At 37.7% G+C, this 23,208-nt stretch overlaps 5 protein-coding genes across 5 annotated transcripts in view; 2 read left to right on the forward strand and 3 right to left on the reverse strand.

Moving 5' to 3' along the window:
- Positions 1-813, reverse strand: part of LOC101293485 (phytosulfokine receptor 1-like) — a 3,956-nt gene extending 3,143 nt beyond the window's left edge. The window contains exon 1 of the mRNA XM_004298571.1: positions 463-813. Within this exon, the coding sequence (XP_004298619.1) occupies positions 463-813 (351 nt within the window). The remainder of the gene's footprint in view (positions 1-462) is intronic.
- A 1,786-nt stretch (positions 814-2,599) lies between these two features.
- Positions 2,600-5,004, reverse strand: LOC101293780 (DNA repair protein XRCC2 homolog). The gene is made up of 10 exons (XM_004298572.1): positions 4,695-5,004; positions 4,471-4,618; positions 4,269-4,366; positions 4,071-4,141; positions 3,887-3,949; positions 3,346-3,483; positions 3,134-3,227; positions 2,929-2,965; positions 2,715-2,815; positions 2,600-2,623 (listed from the first exon to the last, which is right to left on the reverse strand). The coding sequence occupies exons 1-10, from the start codon at positions 4,869-4,871 to the stop codon at positions 2,600-2,602; spliced, it is 951 nt and encodes a 316-aa protein (XP_004298620.1). The 5' UTR covers positions 4,872-5,004.
- A 779-nt stretch (positions 5,005-5,783) lies between these two features.
- On the forward strand, positions 5,784-14,151 carry LOC101298885 (ADP-ribosylation factor GTPase-activating protein AGD4-like). The gene is made up of 19 exons (XM_004297716.1): positions 5,784-5,938; positions 6,533-6,609; positions 6,845-6,945; positions 7,067-7,137; positions 7,628-7,690; positions 7,838-7,882; positions 8,432-8,497; positions 8,646-8,693; positions 8,798-8,893; positions 8,985-9,026; positions 9,469-9,684; positions 9,917-10,048; positions 10,537-10,752; positions 11,081-11,167; positions 11,246-11,506; positions 11,913-12,034; positions 12,411-12,501; positions 12,837-13,291; positions 13,639-14,151. The coding sequence occupies exons 1-19, from the start codon at positions 5,891-5,893 to the stop codon at positions 13,751-13,753; spliced, it is 2,352 nt and encodes a 783-aa protein (XP_004297764.1). The 5' UTR covers positions 5,784-5,890; the 3' UTR covers positions 13,754-14,151.
- LOC101299180 lies at positions 14,110-15,850 on the reverse strand. The gene is made up of 4 exons (XM_004297717.1): positions 15,532-15,850; positions 15,351-15,449; positions 15,117-15,226; positions 14,110-14,416 (listed from the first exon to the last, which is right to left on the reverse strand). Exons 1-4 carry the CDS (start codon positions 15,758-15,760, stop codon positions 14,336-14,338), a joined length of 519 nt encoding a protein of 172 aa, XP_004297765.1. The 5' UTR covers positions 15,761-15,850; the 3' UTR covers positions 14,110-14,335.
- Positions 15,851-16,765: 915 nt separating this feature from the next.
- LOC101299469 (BUD13 homolog) lies at positions 16,766-22,310 on the forward strand. The gene is made up of 10 exons (XM_004297718.1): positions 16,766-16,795; positions 16,974-17,867; positions 18,525-18,592; positions 18,682-18,743; positions 18,965-19,068; positions 19,603-19,675; positions 19,796-19,976; positions 20,096-20,466; positions 20,607-20,928; positions 22,208-22,310. Exons 2-8 carry the CDS (start codon positions 16,993-16,995, stop codon positions 20,179-20,181), a joined length of 1,449 nt encoding a protein of 482 aa, XP_004297766.1. The 5' UTR covers positions 16,766-16,795; positions 16,974-16,992; the 3' UTR covers positions 20,182-20,466; positions 20,607-20,928; positions 22,208-22,310.
- The last annotated feature ends 898 nt before the right edge of the window (positions 22,311-23,208 follow it).

Here is a 23,208-nt window from a genome sequence, read left to right on the forward strand (position 1 = left end):
AGGGTAAAAAAATTGAGGTAAAAAGATTAACAAGGGCTATTTTAGTCATTTTGATCGAGATTGATGTCATTTTGAAAGTTTAGGGATGAAACTGATTAAAAAAAAAGATTAGGTATTAGACTGATTTTAGACCTAAGGTTCAGGGGAGTAAACTGAAATTTTTCTAAAAAATATCTGAGTTTCGAAGTGAATGATCCATAGATTTGTAATATGGAATTTTATTCTGTAAACAATTTCACAGTTCCTCCAATCCACAATCTTATACGAATTAGTTTAACAGACAAGCATCTATGTTGATTATCAATCCTCTTCATACTGCACTCAAGACTCTCAAGCCATACGAATAAAATGCGGCAAATAAACACACGCAATTACACAAAGATAATGAAAACTAGAATCCTTGCCCTAACCCCTTCCACAAGGAACAAGGGGGAACATCAGTTAGAACTTCCAAGTCCATACATATTTATCTGTTCCAATGAAACAGATGATTCCAAATACAAATCCTACAGCTATTCCTACATACACCCCATCAAGTTCTAATTCTACTCTTGATGATTTTCCAGTAGGTCCACTATCCACTTCTTCTGGCTTGGAGTCTAATGGACAAGAGAGAGCATGGAAGCCACAAAGATCGTTCCCTTGAAAGCTTGAATTCGGGAAGGTCATGAACTGACCTCCTGTAGGGATTGCCCCCTCTAACTGGTTGTCTGCAACACTAAACTTGGACAAAAAGCTGAGCTGAACCAATGAAGGTGGTATTGTCCCAGAGAGCTTGTTATGGGACAGATCCAGAGTCTCTATGCTGGTCATTTTACTTGGAATTGATCCCGATACTGTTGAATCCAAGATCCATAACATGAAGTCAAAGAATGGATATTTTGAAAAGTCAAAGCAACGACTAGCAGCAATCTCTCTGCCACTTGGCCACAAGACAATAATTCAATAGTCTCTTCCTACCTTCTGATGAGGCCCAGAACCTTCAGCCCAATTCAGTGAACACTCACGTGCTTTGCACCTGATCAGAAGATATTTTGTAACTATATAGCCCTTCCTTTCCTTTTCCCTTCAAACCCTGAGGCCTCAACACCTTCAGAGCCGCCACTAAAACCCTAGTTTCCTCCACACACAGTCCACACTTTTCGATCGAAGGCCAAATTCAATGGCGAGATCCGACCTACCTAAAGAGATTATAGAGAAAATCATCCGGAGAGTGCCAATCTCGGCTCAGCTGCGGCTGGTTTGTGTTGAAAGGGTGTTCTGTTGTCATCTCTTTGTTTAAACAAACGGTCAACCACCTCCTTAAACGATGTCATCCTCGCTGCTCTATCAAATACCTCCCTGCTAGCGTATGCTAGATAATAATCGCAAATTTCACCTTATACTCAACGAGGAGTCAGTCCGTTAGAGTTGGTGAGACAGCGCATTGCTCTGAACACTAGTGGAGCTACATGATGGGAGGGAGAAATCTCTAGAGAGATTGGTAGAGATAGTCGAGGTTCGTAAATAGCAATGATGCTCCCGCTCTTGTTCCCAATAATGGAGGTGTCCTCAGATCGTGTTTGGCAAGTGATGGAGCAGATTGAAAACATGGCAGACAACACTTTCCTTTCATCCGATTCGCAAGGGAATCTGTAAATCGGCCACCACAAAATCAATCACGCAGAGCAGTTGGTCCTAGCCATTCCAGGAGGAGGCGTTCATCCAGCTCAAGGTTGAATCGGTGCTCCCAGATGTAATCAGAAGCTACAATGAAAGATTGGTTGAGGTTGAGATGAAAATTGGAGGAAAACTTGTATAAAATTTGCCAAAGAAAGCGCTCAAGAAGCTTTCAAGAAATCTTCAAACAGAACTGCAAAATTGGTGTGCCGCATTCTTTCCTATGTTTGTTCACAAAAAGCCTACATTAAATCTCTACACGAGTGAAGCAGATATTCGCTTCCACCGGATCTACGTTTGCAACTAGTGGGTTCGAGTAATGGTCTGGTATGCTGTGGGGGTGAGAACTTCACTCATGCACCAAGCACTTTCTGAGTTTCTGGTGGAGAGTGCCTACCATCCTGAAGACTGTTGTAATAAGAAAGAAATGGCATATGAAAGCATAGCTGACTTTACTGATGCTGTCTTTGTGATGTGTACGTAGAACTCAAGTTTTCAATTCTCATTGTATTAGACACGTTTACTTACTTTTCAATACAAAGTAAAAAGATCAAACAATAAAGAAGTTTCACTATCTAGCATTCATATGAGTTTGAAGGTCTTGTATATCAGTATATGTAATGTACAAGTAATGATCACTTTACACAATCTCAAAGAGCTACAGTTCTAGTACTCCGCTATGATCTGAGGTCGATCCACATAAAGACTGAGACAAATCCTCAAAAAGGGAAGATAATCAATCTGCACTTTCATTATCTTGAATGCTGTTTCCTTTGGTATACATCCTGCAATGAAAAACTAATCAAAGCCCAGATTCCCTTACACTAGTACCATCAAAGAGTTGAAAGTCTGAAATAATATATCACAAGATACCTCATGCTGGCTCCGCGAAAATTATGAGACAAGGAGGAAACTGCATTCCATTGCTCCCCAAGTCGAATCATGAGACAATAAAGATACCAGCCTGAAAAACCAGATGCTCCAATTAGTCCAACAAAGAGTACTTTGACAGTCGTGAAGTCACCAGGACACGAGATAGGTGGAGATTTTCTTACATCCTTCACTACAAACTTGTCCTGGAAGCTAAGTGACGGCAATAACCATTCCGAAAAATAAAGAGAATGTTCTTGATCAAGTCTAATGGGCAGAAGATCATCTGGGAGGAAATAGATAATATTGTTAATCACATAAAGCAGTAACGATTTCTGTTATGATGTGCAAGAAGAAACTTTAGGAAAAATAAAAATCCATAAATAGAAAAGCATCAACCTGAAGCTCGTACAAGTATCTTGTGTGTAATGAATGACTGCAAAAAGCAAACGAACTTATTACATGTACAAGTCTTGCACATTCCTGACAATTACTCAAGTCATAACGCAACAGTTGTTACTAGTGGACTGTCAAATAAGAACTACGATACAGCTAAACATAGATTCCTCAGGTGATATACCAAGCAACTGTTAATGACAATTACCTGCCAGATGGGTGGCATAAATTCACGGTATGGAAGTCGTTGAGTACTACTTGTTATACTTCTTCCACCTGATTCTTCCAGCATATAATTATTTCTGGAATTCCAATTACAAGAGGATTACGGTACAATATGTTGACAACTAAAACCAGCACAGACATTTAGAAAGCAAATCATAGCCAAAGTTAAAGTTCTGAGCTTTCCAAGAAACTCACTGTTTGGCCTCATCCATGCCATATACATTATCCAAAACGATTTCTTTTGTAGCTATTACAATCAAGGGATGCAGCAGCAGAAGCTTTTTAATCTCCTGAACTACAGTTTCTGAAATACTCTGAAGAGAGAGGCATTTCCTATTCATCAAGTTGTCAATTATTTACATCAGAGATATTTAAGAACACAAGTAGTCAAAAATACATGGATAGATGCATCAAATGAAAACAGGCACAATTTGATTGACATCAGATTATTGGTGTATTCTCAACAACACAAACAATTTGCTTCGGTTGTTGCCCTAAGATGATGCAAGCCGTAAGAACTTATAACAAGCTTATACAAGTTTGATGCAGAGGCTGATTGATAATATGACATTACATTAACCAACTATGATAAGGCTGTAGGTAAGCTATTAACAGAAAAAAGACTTCAGCGTACAAATCAGATGAACCGACTCTGCTATGAACAAAAGTAACTATATAAATTATTCATATTCGTACTGAAAATGTAAAAAAATAAAAATACAATAACATTGATCACCTGTTATGACTCCCCAACGGAAAAAATGTTGATCCACGATCTACCCACTGGAAAGGCCCAATACTGTAAAATTGAGTCGGGCAGTATGAGAATAGAATTCAGATTTAGTTCATATAACCTGTAAATCAGGAAAACATGAATTAAAAAGAAAAGAGAAATGCAGAGGTAAGATTCCACTACATACCTGTCAATCATGAGTAATTGCATGTTAAGATTATGCATCTTTTTTTCTCTTTTCAGACGATGGTGCAATGTCTGTAATGTATCACCAAAGACAAAGAATCCACTTAACAAAAAGAATAGCTTTACAGTCTGAAAGAATGTTTTTAACTCTTTTCTCTCTAAATGGAAATTCATATCGAGTAAAGCAGTTTCTCATCACCTTTAGAGTGGCAAGAAATTCAAGACTGTCGTAGCACCGGACATACAAGAACCGACTCATGCACGCAGCATACAATTCCTCATGATCATACATTGACCCTAAAACAAAACATGATAGAAAACAAAGTATTTCAGCAACATCAATTGAAAAGTTGTATTCTTTGTTAGTGAATGAAGTAAAATAAAACCATATGAACAATTACCAATGGGTTCCATGATCCTGTGCTTCAGCATTTCCGAAAGGCGCGTAACATCGAATCGACAGTCCAAGTCAATAAACATGACCAAACGCTCCAAACCCCCATAGTGCACACCATTCCACTCCTTAGGAAGAATGCAATTCACAGCAGCCTAAATTGGATAGAAACAAAAACCCATCAATATAGAGTAATTTACATTGTACAGTGATTAAAGAAAGAAACATGACCTGAATAAGGATCTGGGTTTTGGCTGAAGAAGAGGGGCCGGCGAGCTCGACCACATTGCCGACGCGGAGAGGAACGCGGTGGAGGGGCGGAAGAAGCAAGAATGGTCGCTCTGATGAAACCCTAGAGAGCATCTCGGCGGCGGTCTCGTCTCCGTCGATCCACCGTTTGGCCGCCATTTTTATCGTTCTCGTGGTTTTGGGCGGGAGAGTGGTCTACTGTTACAGTGAGCTAGATCTCTATGTGCTTTCTTCCCAGTTCCCACTAATTTTTCGACCAAATCTTTCCTACTACTATTAAATTATGGTTTTTAAGTACTTCTCAAACTAATAGAATTCAAAAATTACAATGAATTCACGCTTGATTTAAACCAGAGTCTCTGGTTATAACACACGGATTTTTCAGATAAAACTAAATGTTATTATTTTTCGACCAAACTTGTCGTATCATCAAATCACGGTATTTAAGTACTTTTCGAATTGATAGAACTCGAAAATCTTAATTGAATTTGGTTATACGGTTCTTGTTTAATTTGAGAAGCTCTTGCTATAACACACAAATTTTTCAACCAAAATTGAATGTTCTTATTTTTCAACCAAACTTTTTCTATCATCAAATCATGATTTTTAAGTACTTATCGAATTGATGGAAACCGAAAATCTTAATTGTATTTGGTTTTACGATTCTCGCTTGATTTGAGCAAAAATCAATTGATATAAGTCATATAACACACGAATTTTTCAGCCAAAATTAAATATTCTTATTTTTCAACAAACTTCTTAAACAGACAGAACTCAAAAATCATTGCAAATTACATGAATTTATCAGCAAAGCTTCAACGTTCTTATTATTCGATAAATTTTTTTCTTTTATCAGATCATTGCAAATCGAAGTACAAAGTAGAAACCATAGATTATGTGACATATTTGGGAACATTTGACCACAAATGTTACCGTCTAAGTTTCCAGCTGTTATTGTCGCTCGTGACTCTCTCTCAAAGTGTGCGCGATCTGCTATATTGATTAACTTACTGAAATGACCAAACAAACCTCACCCGCAAATTTGCATTATGCAAGAAGCAAACTCCATGGCAACAAATTCGATCTGAAAAACAAAGCTCAAAGCTACCTGGATAGAGAGAGACCCAAATACGGAGACAATAAATAGATTGGATCTCTGATTTTGAATTCGCGCGAAAATGGCAGCATTTATCAAGCTCGAAGATTCCCCAATGTTTCAGAAGCAGGTATTTTTTATATCTTATTCCTATATCTTCTCGGATTTTGGGTTTGTAGAAATGAATTTCCATCTTTATAGTTACACGAATTTGGAATTGAAATCATTGCACTATCCTATGAATAGCTCTCTCGGATATTGGGTTGCTATGATTATGGTTTTGAAGTAAATGGAATGATTTGAGCCGACATTTCGGTTGCAAAAGAAACAACTGGACTTTGACACACTCGTACGTTTGTATACATTTGTTTTGGTGTTTGAGTTTTAAGGTCCGGTAGCTTAGGAAACAATCCAGGTAGTACCATGTTGGTTTGTTTGATTGAATTGAAAACTATGAAGCCGGGGAAAGTCAACTTTTAGAGAAAGTGAGAAACTTTACTTGTGTATTTATGTGGGTGGTTGTTTTGCTTGGAATGGAAGATTGTGTTGCGGCGAAAGGGCTCGGAGGTAATAGTGGTCGGAGATGGAATGAAATGCAGTTCTACATTCGTTTACCTATAGTTATGTAGATACACAGCACTGATGACATAGGGTTCATGATTTTGTTGGCGCTTTCTAGTTTTGTTCAGTGGTATAAAGATGATTAAGTTTCATTGTCCAACAGGTATGTAATCTAGAACAGACAGCTGATGAGTTGAAAGACCGATGCCAGAAGCTTCTAAAAGGGTGTAAGAAGTTTGTGTAAGTGCCTTCGGATATTCCTCATCTATTTTGTTGGTCCTATAAAGTAAGTGATATATCTATTTCCAAGTATCAGGTTAGAAAATAAGTGGTGCCAATCAACATTCTCTTTTTCATTTTTATCCTTAATCCTTATCCATGTCTGTTCTTCATAGTTTAAGCTTTACAGTTACTGGCAGATCAAGTTCTTGATTCTCCCTGTTTTGTTTTGTTTTGTTTTTTTTTCTTTTCTCAGGGCGGCTCTTGGTGAAGCATGTGCTGGCGACACCACTTTCGCAGATTCATTGGAAGCATTTGGTGGTGATCTGGATGATCCTATAAGTGTTGCAATAGGAGGTTGGCATTCATTCATATCCGCCTTTACTTCCTCAGAAATTTGGTGTAACTTGGGTGAACCTGAAATGACCAAATGGAAGAGATTTGGTGTAACTTGTTTGTTCTGTGAAATTTATTCCAGGTCCAGTACTATCCAAATTCATTTCTGCATTTCGAGAGCTTGCTACATATAAAGAGCTTCTTCGCACCCAAGTGAGTCCTCAGATTGTCAATCAATTGCAATAATCTTTCAAACTGGTGAAAGTGAAACATACTTGCTTTGAATAATTCTTAGTATTTTTCTTATTATTATTAATATTATTATTCATTATTATTTTCAAATATTTAACAAGAGGGTTTTCTGGAATGGTCATTCCCATGTCTGTAAAGTGATCTGGGTTTCAGACCCCCTCAAGGCACCTAATTTGCTGTTTGCTAGAATTTCGTGCCTCCTAAAGATTGGAGGTTTAGGCAGGAGACCTCAGTTTCAACTTTCAAGCATCGCTCCACAAAGGGAATTTGGGGAATATCTAGGTGTCAAAAAGAAAAATTATATTTGTATTAATGGTCAATCCAAATGGTAGGATGTGGTGTCGTGGAGTGGATTCAACCATTCATAACACAAATTAGATAAGAGGAATTGTATTACTAGTAATATTGTATTTGAAGTTCTTACTTTTCGGTTGAATCTAATGCCTTACAGGTAGAGCATGTGCTAGTCAATCGGTTGATGCACTTTATGACAGTTGATCTGCAAGATGCAAAGGTAACTCTTTCTATCACTTTTTCTGCTTATTCTTTGAAAATGGTAAAACTATGCCTCACCTTGGCTGACAGTTGTATTTGTAGAATATAGAAGTTCTGGCTATGATATGTTCTTAAAACTTTTGTTTTGCTTGCATGTATTTTGCAGGATTCCCGACGCCGCTTTGACAAGGCAATACATGTTTATGATCAGGTATTATAGATCTCAATGTAAACTTTGTACTTGTGTTAATATAGTCAGAATTTGTACTTAATGATACAAGGCAATGATGATAGTCAATATACAGTCCCTTTTGTTTCAGTTGTCCATATTAATCCTCCCTTTACTTTGGACCATTGAAATGAGGGAGGCTGTTAAAAAATGAAAAAATAAATAAAACAGGAGTATAGATTGACCATTGTGGAGTGCGGGTAACACTATCCTAATTTAATATATACTATTGTACTTTATAGCTATTGTCCTGAGAAAGGAGAAGTCCTACTTTGCCTTTGGTTAGAAAAACATAGGTGAGGATACCAGTGAAGTTTTTTGTTGTGGTAAGAAGGAAGAACCAATACATTCTGCATGTTGGGGTTTGACTATAATCTTATGCACTTTATCCAAGTAAAAGCACAAATTTACTCCTGCATCTTATCTTTTCTATTTAGATCTTCTTGTTTTGTTTTCCATTTGATCCAACTTTCATCTCATGTACTGGGGTTTGTTTCTAATCAAGTTGCTCAAAATTCTATTTCATGCCAGTCACGGGAAAAGTTTGTATCCTTGAAGAAGAATACACGGGGAGACATTGTTTCTGAACTAGAGGAGGTTTGTTCCTGTCAATTCAGTTTTTACCAGCTAATGAAGAAAAAATGCTTGTGATGATTTCTTTAGCTATTGTAATATCATAAGTTCTTTGGTGTTTTCCAGACAAATTTTCTCTTATATCTGTACCTGTCTTATCATCCCTTGACAGGATCTACAAAATTCAAAATCAGCATTCGAGAAAGGCCGCTTCAACCTAGTATGTCTTCTATATTTGCAGATCTCTTTTTTACATGTCACACCTTTTCTTTCCTAAACCATTCTGCTTGTAATGACTTCTTACTGTAATTTTAAGGACTGCAGGTAAATTCCCTAATGAATATTGAAGCAAAAAAGAAGTATGAATTTTTGGAATCTGTTAGTGCGATCATGGATGGTCATCTAAGATACTTTAAGCTGGTCTGTTCCTGCAACTATTAGATGTTATGTTCCCTTCCTTTGAATTTATGTCATATAGACAGCTGAAAAAATCATTTTCTTTATGGCTTAGGGATATGAGTTATTGAGCCAAATGGAGCCATATATTCACCAGGTATGTATAGATTCCATTTATCACCTAATACTTCTGGACAATATAAATATCAGCTCTTCAAAAAATTGAGGTTTTCATGAAGGAAAGGTAGGTTTCTAATTGTTTCCGTGGAAATACTGGTCTAATCCATAATATTGCCAAAAAAAAAATATTCAATATTACATGTCAATTACATATGTGGTCTTCTTTCTTCACAATTTTTGAAGTGTGTCATAATGAAACTTCTCTGTGTTCGATTCCTTACTTAATGATCCTGACCTAGTGATGATTCCCTATCACCTTAAGCACAACCTTCAATGATTACTATTTTGATACACACACACACATACATATATATCAACTATATTCAATATTTTCCAATCACTAAATCCACAAAATTCAAGCTTTTGGGAGATATAATATTGATTTTCAACTGACAAATGGTTGCTTTACCTGTAATCAGGTGTTAACATATGCACAACAGTCTAAAGAACAGGCAACTATTGAACAAGATAAACTTCACAAAAGGATTCAGGAATTTAGGACACAAGCTGAGCTGGATAGTATACGAGCTTTCAGTAACTTTGAGGCTTCTGGAGGGCTTGAAGGACATCGTCCCTTTGGTTTGTCTTCATACAAAAATGTAGAACCAATCATGCAGAACCTTGAAAATGGGAAGGTAACTGAATTGTTGATTTACGCTTCTGTTTAATATATGTATATACATATATATATATGTATATATGGTTATTTGATTTGATTTCTACTTTTTACTTATTATAGTCTCCTATTATTTGTGTTGTTGGACCTGAATTCCAAATAAAATTATATGCCACTTAATTAATGGTGTTTTTTTTTGGCTAAGAAAGAACCTCCTCCTCACATAGTTCTTGTTTCATTTCATATTTTAGCCACAGACAGTCAAGCAAGGATATCTCCTGAAACGATCGTCAAATTTGAGGGGAGACTGGAAGAGGAGGTTTTTTGTACTGAACAGTCAAGGGGCTTTATTTTATTACAGAATCAAGGGTACCAAACCCATGGTGGGTTAGATTCCTTTTCTTACGAAATTTAATCTTTATTACAAAGCGGGTACAAGTAACAATATACAAGAGGTCATCTATCCTTGAACATACAGAAACTGGGGATGTGGGAGAAAAACAATACCATAAGTTCATAGCTTCAAGCCAATCAAGATGAATTATGATAAAGGGATAATCGAAGAATGCTCTTAAAATGAAGCATGAACTCAATTAATCGACTCCCCAGTAGAAAATCATCCACCTCATAATATATAGAGAATATATATTATTTTAACTTTCTCATTGTCATAATTTTGTAATCCCTTGTCATATCTAAACACAACAAGAAGAGAAAGCAAGGACATAACTTCTTGCAAAACATCAAATATTTGTACATTTTTCTCCTTATTACTAGTTTGTATTTTGGATTCTTTATGTTTGAAACATTTTTAAATGGCCATTCCATAGACTCCTGATTTTTTGTTCTCTTGCATCCTTCACCATACTAGGGATCTCAAGCACATCACTTTACACGTTCAACTGAACATAACAGCGGTGTGTTCGGGAGATTCCGCTCAAAACATAGGGCATCATCACTTAATGAAAACATTCTGGGCTGCCGAACTGTTGATCTGCGCACCTCAACAATTAAGATGGATGCAGAAGATACAGACCTCCGACTTTGCTTCAGAATAATATCCCCATTGAAAACGTACACATTACAGGTAAGGGATTAGGATGGCATCAACCATATAAACTTGCATAACAGGTTAAGATACTATTGTATTGTATACATTGTGCCTCATGGTTTAGGGTAGAGGAAAAATGGTAATGGTAATTGTCGACAAGAACATATTTGAATGCCCAAACGCAAACACTATTGAATTGGACATGTCTTTGAGCATATAATGCATATTGGTTCTTATAATTACTATTTTATGTTTGTCTGTTTGCCCCTTGGACTCATTATTTATTTTCAGACAACAAATTAGCTTGTTAAAGTATTTTGGGCAACATTGTAACTTCTACAATATCCACTCTGTTTTGATCAAGGCTGAAAATGAGGCTGATAGGATGGATTGGATGAACAAAATAACAGGAGCTATTACATCTCTGCTGAATTCTCAGCTTCTTGAACAGGTCCATTATTCTGAAGCCTGTTACTGATAATGCAAGTATTTAAGTTCCCTCTTAACAAAGTTGTTGTATCTATTGCAGCCACATCCAGGGATTGCGAATCTCGAGAATAGTAAATTTGATGATGGTGATGTTCATCGAGTAGCTAGCTGTGAAAGCTTACATAACTTACAATTCAATAGAGTTGATTCTGTTTCTACTGCTCTTAGGGGAATCCCTGGAAATGGTCTTTGTGCAGAGTGTAGTAGTCCTGAGCCTGATTGGGCATCTCTTAATCTTGGGATACTGTTATGCATCGAATGTTCTGGTGCTCATCGGAATCTTGGAGTACATGTTTCAAAGGTGCGCAAAATATGAAAAATTGAGTACTACTATGTTTGGTCTGTGGTTATGACTTATGAATACCTTTGTGCTTTTGCATCTGTTTGCAGTGTGACAAAAGTGGAATTGTGTGAAAATATTTCTTTTGTCTTGAGTGCTTAAATTTTTTGCTCTAAGGATATGTGTGTTGGCTTTCAGTATATTTAAGTTCATGCCTTATACTTTCCTGTTGCTGACTGGTGCATGCAATTAATTAATTGATTTGTCTTTGTAAAATATCCTATATTAGATTAATTTGGTTTTGTGTTCATCAATCCTTTGTTGAGTTTCTTTTTTGATTAAGCAGCTATATATGATAAACCGGCTTAACCATGAGCTCCCATTTGAAATCCCACATGTAAATAGTACTTCATTCTAATTACTGCAGGTGAGATCTATAACGTTAGATGTCAAAATTTGGGAACCGACAATTGTGGACTTATTTCGCAACTTGGGTAATGCTTTCTGTAATTCAGTGTGGGAGGGAAAGCTTCTACTCCCAAGTGAAAGGTAAGAATCCACCGGTTTTGCGATAGGCTGTCCATCATGTGGTTCATGTCACAAAAGCTTGTTTATATATTGGAAACCTTTGATTATTGGTTTCTACACTGAAGTACTTTATGGAACCTAGAAACATGTAATTTGAGGATTTGGAGTTTCGGAAGCCCCAGGTAGAATGAAAAATGTTGAAAATAATCAAATACTACACATAACCAATAAAGCTGACAATCTAATTCTATCCCTTAACTAGTCCACAAAACTTTCTTCTGGTCTAGTTCTTATGTTGGTGCAACTATAACACATGAAAAAACATTCGATGCAACTGAGACGCTAAGAAACAGTTTGGTTTAATTCTTTCCTTCTATGTATGTGCTTTCCGGTGCAGTTCGGATGGCTCAAATGCCATTAGGGCTTCAATTTCAAAACCATGCCCCCAAGATGCAATTCAGCATAAGGAAATTTACATTCAAGCAAAGGTAATCCATTTTAATTTCTTTCCTCATTTCTGTGTTATGAACATGCATATAACTCTAGAAAGAAAATGAAAAGGAGTGGCGAATCTCAAAGAGCCAACTTTATGTAAAATGTTTGTCATTATATTGTAATACCGTAACATATCCTGCTATCATCTTCCAATATTCATGGTTCTGCATTGGTCTTCCTGTCACCTTCTAGTGTTCACTGGCACCCTTAACTTATTTTATCTGGTATGATTAAAAAAGGGTGGCTATAATTGTTATCGTGAAGTTCTTTCTAAAAATAAAGTAAATCGTATTTGTTACTGAAGAATAATACTTTGCTTTCCAACCAGTATGTAGAGAAAGTGATGGTCATTAGAGATGTAGCTGCACCTGTCCTTGCAGCAACAATATGGGAAGCAGTAAAGACTAGTAACTTGCAAGAAGTCTATCGGCTTATCGCGATATCAGATATGAATATCGTTGACACCACCTATGATGAGGTGGTTGGCAATGAATTATATCACCCTGTTGATGCACAAGACCCAGAGATGAGTTTTCCCCCAATAGAGAGCAATCAACACGATCCTTCAGCATGTGAGAGAATCAAGACTTCCACTGATCAAGGGAACTGCCTTCAAGGTTGTTCATTATTGCATCTGGCTTGTCACTCTGGCAATGCCATGATGCTTGAATTGTTGCTGCAATTTGGTGCCAACATAAATAGGCGTGATTTTCATGGAAGGACTCCTTTACACCACTGTATCTGCAGTGGAAAAAATTCGCTGGCGAAGTTTCTACTTGGAAGGTAACATATCTACATATCCGTAAACTGTTTTTCTTATGACAGCATAAACTAGTTTTCAGAATCTCACTGGACCAGAAAATCCCTTTATATTTTTTTCCTTTGGGGAAATATGAGGAGCCTATAATCTAATCGAAAATATAAAAATGGATGCTTGGTTCCACAACAAAACTAGCACAATTTTTGATTAGGGTTGCCTGTCAAGTATGTATTCTGCTGTTATTTGATTAGGGTTGGGCTAGGAGGGTCTCTTAACGCCTTCTTTTTTCTTATCAGAATTATTTCAGGAAGATTAATATCTTCGGTTGGGTTGTCCTTAATAGTGCTGTGTATTGACATTATCTTTACAGAGGTGCACGCCCATCAATTCAAGATGGAGGAGGGCAAAGCGCACTTGAAAGAGCAATGGAGATGGGAGCAATTACTGATGAGGAATTATTCATAAGACTTTCTGAAAATGAGTAAAACAGAAGGTTCTGCGCATGATGCTAATGCTGGAATATGATTATGGATAGACCTCAATCCCTGTATGTGAGAATTCTAGAATAGTAGTCGTCCTAACGTTCCTATTTGTTAACAGAATCACCATCACAATACTTTGCTCAGAATGAGTCAAGTAATCTATTTGTATGTGAAGCTATCTGGCATTTGTGGTAGCTATAAACAGTTATACTCCAGTGGAACTTATGCTTCCGTAGTTCGAACACTAGTGTCGAAAGGAAGTGATCCATCTGAAACTCTGAAAGCCATTGTGAGGAAAACTGGTGTCCGTTTAGTTCTACAGGTACAAGGAGATACTTGTAACATAGATTATTAGGTTTGTAATCAATGGTTTAACATGCAATGCAAACAATACATTCATCCCATAGTTTCTGATAAGTTCTGTTCATTCTTGCTGAAAATGTAGTACATAAATACAATATCACATACTCAGGTCATCTGACAGTTTGCTCTTCTTCAAAATTTTGTTTCCACTATAACTTCAAAATTGGGCCACTTTTAAACATAGCTGTTAAGCTGCAGCTGCTAGAGTTTATGGTGACTACTTCATAAGCTATTTGAATCTGGTTCGATTGATGATCGTAACCCGCCGCGTATCATCATTTGGGAGTAAAACTCAGCGTGTTCCTGAGAATCAAAAGTTTAGTGTCAGTCATTATCTTTCTTGTATCAACACCAACACAAACGTAAAAGCGTAGAGGTAACTTCTTGCTTCAGGCAATGACAACATAAACTGTGACCTCAAACAACTACATTTTATGAACAAGACTCAAACTTTGCAATTTATACCAACGTCTTCACAGCTCTAAACATTTATAGCTGCCAGAACCAAGAAGCACTATGACCAGCACCCTACCTAGAGGTATGCAAAATCGATTAAAAGGTCATTTCATAACCAATAATCGATTTTGTATACTTCCATTTCAGCCCCAAACACTCAATCCGGTAACAATTCAAACAAGGAGAAAGAACGAGAGGAGATCTTAGCAACTGCTTGAAGCAATATTAATGACAATCTCGGCTTTGAAATCAGCATATGTTTAAGTTTTAGCTACATAACTAGCCTAGGATGAGACTGCTTTAACCATCATTCCCTCAGCTCCAGATGTTACGATGAAAAGGTATCCAGTGTAGCAGACTAAGAATCATAGTCAGCATACTCTAGCTTCTATTGATAATATCCGAGTTTCATTATTAACCAGAAGGCTTTAAAATGCATATAACTAAGTTCCAAATCAGTAATCACTAACCTTAGACAAGAGAACCTTTAAAACTGCTATCAGTTTCCCCAAATATAATTCATCACTGTGCAAACACCAGAACATACCTTTACTGTAACAACAACAACTGCGACGCCATCTTCCCTCGATTTATGAAACAGCTCTCTTGCCCCATCAGGGGTAACAGATGGAACAGCTTGGGGCAACACCTTTGCAACTGCAACAGATCAAACACATATAACCAGCTTAATATACAATTCCCCACGAAAGTAAAGTTTAGGAGCTGCATCAATTCCTAGTCAAGTATGAAAATTCTACATCACATGTATGTATGAAATTACCTAATTTCTCAGTATGCTGGACATCATCAATCAGCAAAACTCTGTAACTATCTCCACTTCCAATACCTCTCTTGTCCTTCAGTCGTCCAATATCTCCTCCTGTTAATTGAACAAACCAGAATATTAATCGAACTAACAGCCATTATAAACATCAACGCAATTGTTTGGGAAAAAATAATACCTTCTTGAAGTTGGGTAGAAGGGTCGAACTGGGTTTGGTCAAACTTGGGGCGCTCCAAGACTCCAGCTCCACCTCTGGAAGACCCAAACCTGGCCTTCACAGCCATTCCACCACTTATCCCACGGCCTTCTTTTACAGCCAAAACCTTAGAACAACTCCGAGTTGGAGACGAAGGAGGGAAGCCAGCAATCTTGGTCAGCGAAAACGACGCCGTTGCCGTCGTGGCCATTGCTCTAGATGCAGGAAGGAGATGACAGAAGTTTGTTATATCTGAGGGAAGTGTTGCTCCAAGCTTGTGAGTCACTCGCACTGAGCTGAGAGTCAGGTTGGACACTTATATGTAGGGCTTTAGCCTCAACTGTATTTCTTTACATTCTTAACAAATAATTGTGGCAATTACGGGTCCACATTACCAAAAAAAATTTGAAATTTTTTAGGGCCTGTAAAAAAGCTAGGAATGAGCGATTGATATTCACTTCCACATCATTTCCTTCTAGACACTTCTCTTTTTGTAGTTTTCCTATGTCATTTTCTCATGATCACACGTGTTTTTCCCTTCTCAAATTCAATTCGAGTTAGATGTGGTTTTTTTTTTTGGACGAAATAGTTAGATATGTTAGGTCGAGGTTTAATTTCTACAATGTAATCATAAAAAAGTAAATTACATACCTGCAGCCTTGCATGTTTCGAATTTGTTATTAATATAATTTGCTCTTAAGTCGTAACTAATCATTAAATTTGACCAGTTCAACTGAATCAATCATGTTCTTATATTTTTCTACAAAATGATGATATATTTAGGGACGTAAAATCTACATAACCTAAATTGTAATCCACACACCCACCTTTTTTTTTAGTAATCATTATCATATAAAGACAAATAAGTTATTAAAAACAATGAATGTGTGGATTATAATTTAAGATGTGTGAATTTCACTTTTCTATATTCAGTGTGCGGTGTGTCGTGGGCGTTCAGTGATGTATACATAATTTCTCGAGCAATAATCCCTTCGTCTCATACTAGAAGTAAAAATTATCGAGGGTCTATTATTTCTTTAGATTTTTGAGAAAAAAAAATAAAAATATCAGTTAAAGATATAGTCTAAGCCCACTGGATCCGAAATGTAGCGCCAATTCCAGGCCCGTTTAAGTAACCCAACCGCCCTTTAACCCAACCCAACCGCCATAAACATCTTATAAGCTCTCTCTCTTCCTCTCCAAAACTTTCATACATCGTCGCCATTACTCTCCCTTCGTCGACCTGGTACGTACTCTCCTAATTCCTTCTGATTTTATTTCTCTCTCAATATCGGAATCCAAACAGAACTAATAGTAGGAATTTGGATTTCAATTTCGTCGCGCACAGTTAGGTTTCTGATTTAGGCCCGAGACTTAGGGTTTCGTTGAATCAAAGTTAGTCACAGCTCAATTTGCTCTGTTAGGTTTTGCTCAAAATCAACAATGGCGGATTCCGCGAAATCGCTCAAAGAGTATTTGAAACGATACGAGTCTAGTGACAACGCGGACGAGACGAAGAAGAAGAGGAAGAAGAAGCAGAAGAGCAGGACGGAGGCCATGGGGGTTAGAGTGGTGGATGAAGATCCTGTGTGGCAGAAACCGGTGAAAATCAAGGGAGAAGATGAGAAAGATTCGGGAGACGAAGAGGAGGAGAAGCCGTTGGTGGATGAAGACATTGAGGTGAAGAGGATGAGGAGGCTTGAGTTGTTGAGAGCGCGGCGGCCGTATGATGCTATATCTGAAGATGGCAGTGGTTGGGTTCAAGTCCCTCTGAAAAGAGAAGGCTCCGAAGAAGCTGACTTGTCGCCTCCGCGGAAGCGGTTTCGTTCTCCCTCTCCCGAGCCTGGGATGGCTTCGAGGGGATCAGACCTTTCGCCCCCGAGGAAAAGTAGAAGGGGCGGTGATGAAGATCTGTCTCCACCGAGGAAGAGTAGGAACAATGTTGAGGATCTTTCGCCACCGAGAAAGAGTAGGAACAGTGTTGCAGATCTTTCTCCCCCGAGGAAGAGTAGGAACAATGTTGAGGATCTTTCGCCACCAAGGAAGAGTAGGAACAATGTTGAAGATCTTTCTCCACCAAGGAAGAGACGGATCAATGGTGGTGAGGATCTTTCTCCACCAAGGAAGAGACAGAACAATGTTGCAGATCTTTCTCCACCGAGGAAGAGTAGGATCAATGGTGATGCGGATCTTTCTCCACCAAGGAAAAAGAAGCAATCATCTCCAGGTCCTGTAAAAGAGAAGCCAAAAAGTGGTTTGATATCTGGCCGAGATATCAGCGAAGAGATTTCTAAAAAGAAGAGGGCTGAGCAGTTGAGGTATACATCTGTTTTTGCAACTGCAACAATGTTTATGAACTGTATTTTTTTGGTAAGCCATTTTCTGTTTATGCTGTTTTTCCATGGTAACTTATATGCATCATATATAAAAGATAGAAACGTATATTAAAGGGACAAAACTAAGGATGACGATGAATCATAGATTTTGATAATGCTAGGTGGGTACATAGAATGAAACCGTAAGCATCAGTTGTTCTCTTAGCTGCACCCTGAGCATGAAGAATGAAGTATACTTTACTAATTAGGTTATGTAGTTTGGCATTGACTGAAATTGTCATGATGAAGCCATAGCTACCTTGTTTTCATGTTTGCCACCTAAATTGAACCTTTTATGCCAGTCTACATATATGTGGCTAGTAGATGAATATAATCATTATTTATCTTATGATATGAAATTGAGTATATTTTCATCTCACTCATGCTCCTCAATGATGTTTTATTTGTGCAATGTAGTTTGCATTTTGTTCAGCGTTGGATTTTGTTTTCTTTTGAAGACCTGTCACTCCGTTTGTTTTTCTATTTATTTTGAGGAACATGGCAGTAGAATGGATTATTGCCAAAACAATATTGATTCTTCACATTTATTCGAGAGATAATTGTTAACTATTCTGACTTAACACATGTTGATTTTTGTAGATTTCAACAGATGGATCCTTCTGAAACTGGGCAAAATGCAGCAAATGTATTTCGTAATAAGAAAACAGGTAAGGAGAAGTTATTCGTTTCTTGTTTTGTTAATGATATTTGACTTGCAAGGATTCTAATGTTTTATCTGGAACTACTCATGCTGTAGGTGAACGCATGTCGGAGGAGGAGAAATTGAAATCAGAGAAGAAACGTGATGAAAAGCCTAAGGTATGTTGGAACTTGGTGAGAGGTCATGCTTGATTTTCATGATTTGTTATAAGTAATGTATATTATAACGGCTTCTCTCACCACTAGTTTTAGTACTGGCATATACTCCAATTGAGATATCGTGGGGTGATTAGTTGTGTTATGGTTCAATTTAAGCTTGATTTCCATGCATATATTACTTATACTTTTGTTGTTGTTGTTGTTGTATTTTCACGTAATAGGAGATAAAGGTTGAATGGGGTAAGGGCTTGGCTCAAAAGCGGGAAGCTGAAGCTACGCTGGAGGCATTAGAACGTGAGAAGGAGAAACCATTTGCACGGACTAGGTAAGTTCTGAGTTGGCTAACAAAGATTATGTTATAGGCCCCTGAGTGTTAGCATTGCACGATTTGATATTATTCCCTTTACGATCCTTGTGAAGAGAGTTCTGTTTCTTGTTGTTTCTGTTAAGTGGTTGACAATCCAGTATCATGTCGTACGTCCTCTTAACAAAATTATTATTATTATTTATTTTTTTTTTTTTTTTTTTTTTTGCTGGTATTACTTTTAGTGGTAGTGATTTGATTTGATTTGATCTATGGGATTCCTCATCCTTTCCTGATACCATTCTTTCTCTTGCTGTTCTTATCGTCAACCTTAGGACTAGCCACACATTGAAATCCTTTGTATTTTAGTTCCACCCATTGTAAGGTTCTTTTAGTTCCACTCATTGTAATTCTTTGCTTTGTAAAGGGTCTAGTTTTTGACGGTAATTTATGTCAAGTTTCAGTTGTAGTCCAAAACTCTTAAAAATGGTGCAGATAAGCACACTCAATCTCTTTTTCTTATTTGTATTAATAGCTGCATTTTTTATTTTGCAGAGATGATCCAGAACTTGACAAAATGATGAAGGAGAAAGTAAGATGGGGTGACCCTATGGCGCATTTGGTGAAGGTAATTTATTAAATTAGTCATTTAGGGTCTAGAACCACTGAAATTGTACTGATATGGACATGTATATGCTAGAGTGTGCTTGTTTTAATTTTTTGGCATTTGTTTTCCTGGCTTATGCAGAAAAAGTTTCCTGAAGCAGTTCTTGCGAACCTAGGGGACAGCGATAAAATGAAGGAATCTGGATTTATCATCCCTCAGGATATTCCTAATCATAGCTGGTTGAAAAGAGGGTTAGATGCTGCACCAAATCGTTATGGTATAAAACCAGGGAGACATTGGGATGGAGTTGATCGCAGTAATGGTTGGTTATCCACTCTGCATTTAGATCTTTCTTTACTTTCAGTAAACTCTAGTTTTCCATTACGCAGCCTTTGGTGCTATTCTGTCGGACTAATTAAGTTCTGCTGCTCCGTGTTGCAGGATTTGAGAAGAAACTGTTCACGCAAATAAACGAGAAACAAGCTACTCAGGCAGAGGCGTATCTGTGGTCCGTGGCAGATATGTGACCGGCACCAAATATGCACGCTCTTGTATTTCAATGGACAAGGCACGAAGAATTTACTGGACCTTCTCCTTCTCATACTAATTGATGACTGTATTGCTTGTTTGAGCTCCTCTATTTGCTCTTTATACCGATGGGTACTATTTGCCTAATCGAAAGTGGGTTCTCACACACTTGTACATATGGCTTATGCAAGTTTTGGTTTTCCAGTTAATACCATACTGTGTGATGTATACTTGACAAGTGCCATTTTATTGTTTTGAATGTACCAATAGGTGGGCTAATTCTGGTAATTACGTTTATTATTTCCCTCTAAATTGGTCTAATTCTAATACATTTATTTACCCAATTTTCCAAATGTTTATTTATTTCTTTGCCTTGAAGGTGGTTTCACAGTCTCTTTCTTTATCAAGGTCTTTTAACGCGCAGGCCCAAACAGCGCTGCAGGCCCACCGCAACTGGGAATGAAGGCCCAGCCCAATGGCCTGAGAGAGTACCCCAAAGGTCCAAAACTATATATAAGCAAAAACGGTACTCGGATTCTCATAAAGCCAAATCGAGAAGTTGCAGAGGTCAGAGAATAGTGGCATATAGATCGATTCGCTCGGATCGGTAGTCCTGGATCTGATGGCGGTTTGACGGCGGTGATCGAATCGGTAGTCAGCTCCGGCGGTTGTTCCCGATGGTTCGATCCGGCCGTTATACAATTCGTCCGCGGCGGTCGACTCGGATATTCTAGGGTTTCTGGAAGGTAACAATTTATTTCTGTTCGTCTCAGTTAGCCATCACAGAGATCTTATTTCATTCAATATTTAGATTTCAACAGCTAAGAAAGTAGTCCGATTCGTCTACTTGTATCTACTTTGATTTTTGTAATATTGACATGATGATTATTCAAGTTATTCAGTGTAGGTTTTTTTTTTTTTTTTTTTATAAATTTTTTTTATATTTTTTTATCGAGTCTTCCCTAGTGATTTGCTACATAGTGAGAAAGTGGCTCGTGGAATAGTAGAGGAACTTAGATTTCTACACCTTAAGCTAGCGTTTCAAGGAGAGATGGTCATTGTTGTTGATTCATCCCCATTGCCATCTCTGGCAGAGCTGAAAAAACATATGTAGAGGAGCACCCCAAGACATGTTGTGAGGTCAGAAACCGAGGATGGAGAGGTGATAGATGATGTTTGAGGTCTGAATTTGAGGGAAAACTCACAGTCAAAGGAACAGGGAGAGACTGTCGGGTGTATCTTTAGTGACTGTTAAATTAACTACACTTTTTACTCAAATGCGTGACCAATCGAGATTGGTCATGGGCTCCCATGTATGCCCCTAACCCCAATATGTGATGTGGTCTCTAGTAAGATTATGCAAAGTAGCTTATATTGAAACACTTTTCTCATATATATAAGAATAGTAGAGAGAGATTAAAAGGAGGGAAATTTACATTTACTTTTCTACCTGTTTGAATTGGTAGATTGTGATCTCTGAGATACTTTATTGGTGAGGCGGACTGGATGCTTGAAATGGGGTTTGAGATTTTACTCTTATATGAATGTGACTAGACCTTTCTTTTGTATACTATGATTTTTCTTTTCACTTAGTTTGGCCCCCTCTTTGAACTCTTTTGTTTTTGCCTTTTTTTGGTTGTCTTCGTACTCGCTTTTTCCTAGAATTTTGGCATGTTCAAAAGCTAGACACTAGTTGGCGCCTTTTAAATATCTCCTAATTTCTTTAGTAGTTCTAAAGTGAAACTTTTTTGTTCTTTTTTATGTGAAAAGTGAAGCTTTTGTTACCGTACTCAAGTTTAGGACTTCATTATGTCGTTTCTCCAAATTCTTGAATACCATAACAACTAAAACCAAGTGTGTGCTTATAATACTGTAACTTGTTGGTGCTTGGAAGCTGCTTCATCTAGATGTTGGGTTCATATTTACCTGTCAACATATAGGTTCTATTATTTTCCACGTTAAACCAATATGCAAGTGTTTGAAAGTGATCTGTAAACTTGCTGGATGATATCATGGATGCCACAGAATACTGTTATTACTGGATACTAAGAAAGGCGTGCGCACCTTCGCATGGATGGTTGGCCAAGCCTTCTCAATTCATGGAGACTAAAGTCAAGCCTTAAAAGCATTGTTGGATGCCACAGAATACTGATATTACTGGATACTAAGAAAGGCGCGCAGCTTTGCATGGATGGTTGGCCAGCCCTCTCAATTCATGGAGACTAAAGTCAAGCCTTAAAAGGATTGTTCCAGATCAAAAGCCCTGTTGGATTGTTGATGATGATCAAAGAGTGGACAAAGGTAAAAATCGAAAAGAAAAATTAATGGAATCTTTCTGTTCTGTCTTCAACTTTATCAACTGTTTAAGTTGTGATTGCAAGGCCGTATTTTTTTTTTTTTTTTTTTTTGTTGAACAGGAATTGCCAGGCCGATTGAACCACAAAAAAGCATACTATGGAAACGTGGGAAAATAAATCCATGATTGTGTGTATTACACACGCTTCAGATCTGGGATAATCGTTTTGGGCGCTTAATATATAATTGGGCCGTTAGCCTTATTGGCATTGTAGTTGGGCCTCATCATCTGTAGTAAATTAATCTGGTCCTTCGTTTGCGCCGACACCTGGTCGAGTCGTTAAATGCGCTGATACCTGAACGAGTCATTTAATGCACCGAATAATGGTCTTATTTAGTCAATAAACACACCGACACCTGGTCAGATAGAGTCATTAATTGCGCCGACACCTGGTCGGGACTTCCATTCAATGCGGCGTAATGCTTGTGCCCTCTGTTGGGCCTGTTATTGGGCCACATATATTTGGGCCTTCCACTGCCCGCTTAAATTAATTGGGCCTTCAATCAGCCCATTTAAATCATAAATTGGGCCGCTAATTGGGCCATTCAATCAATTTGGGCCTCAGTGGCGCCAACCCTCAAATGAAGCTTATTATTGGGCCGTTCAAGTTTTATTGGCCTTAATTGGGCCGTCCCACAGTTAGATGGGTTCTGTTGGGCCATATAAATTT

This window comes from Fragaria vesca, linkage group LG4 (genome assembly GCF_000184155.1).
Source record: "Fragaria vesca subsp. vesca linkage group LG4, FraVesHawaii_1.0, whole genome shotgun sequence".
NCBI lineage: Eukaryota > Viridiplantae > Streptophyta > Magnoliopsida > Rosales > Rosaceae > Fragaria > Fragaria vesca.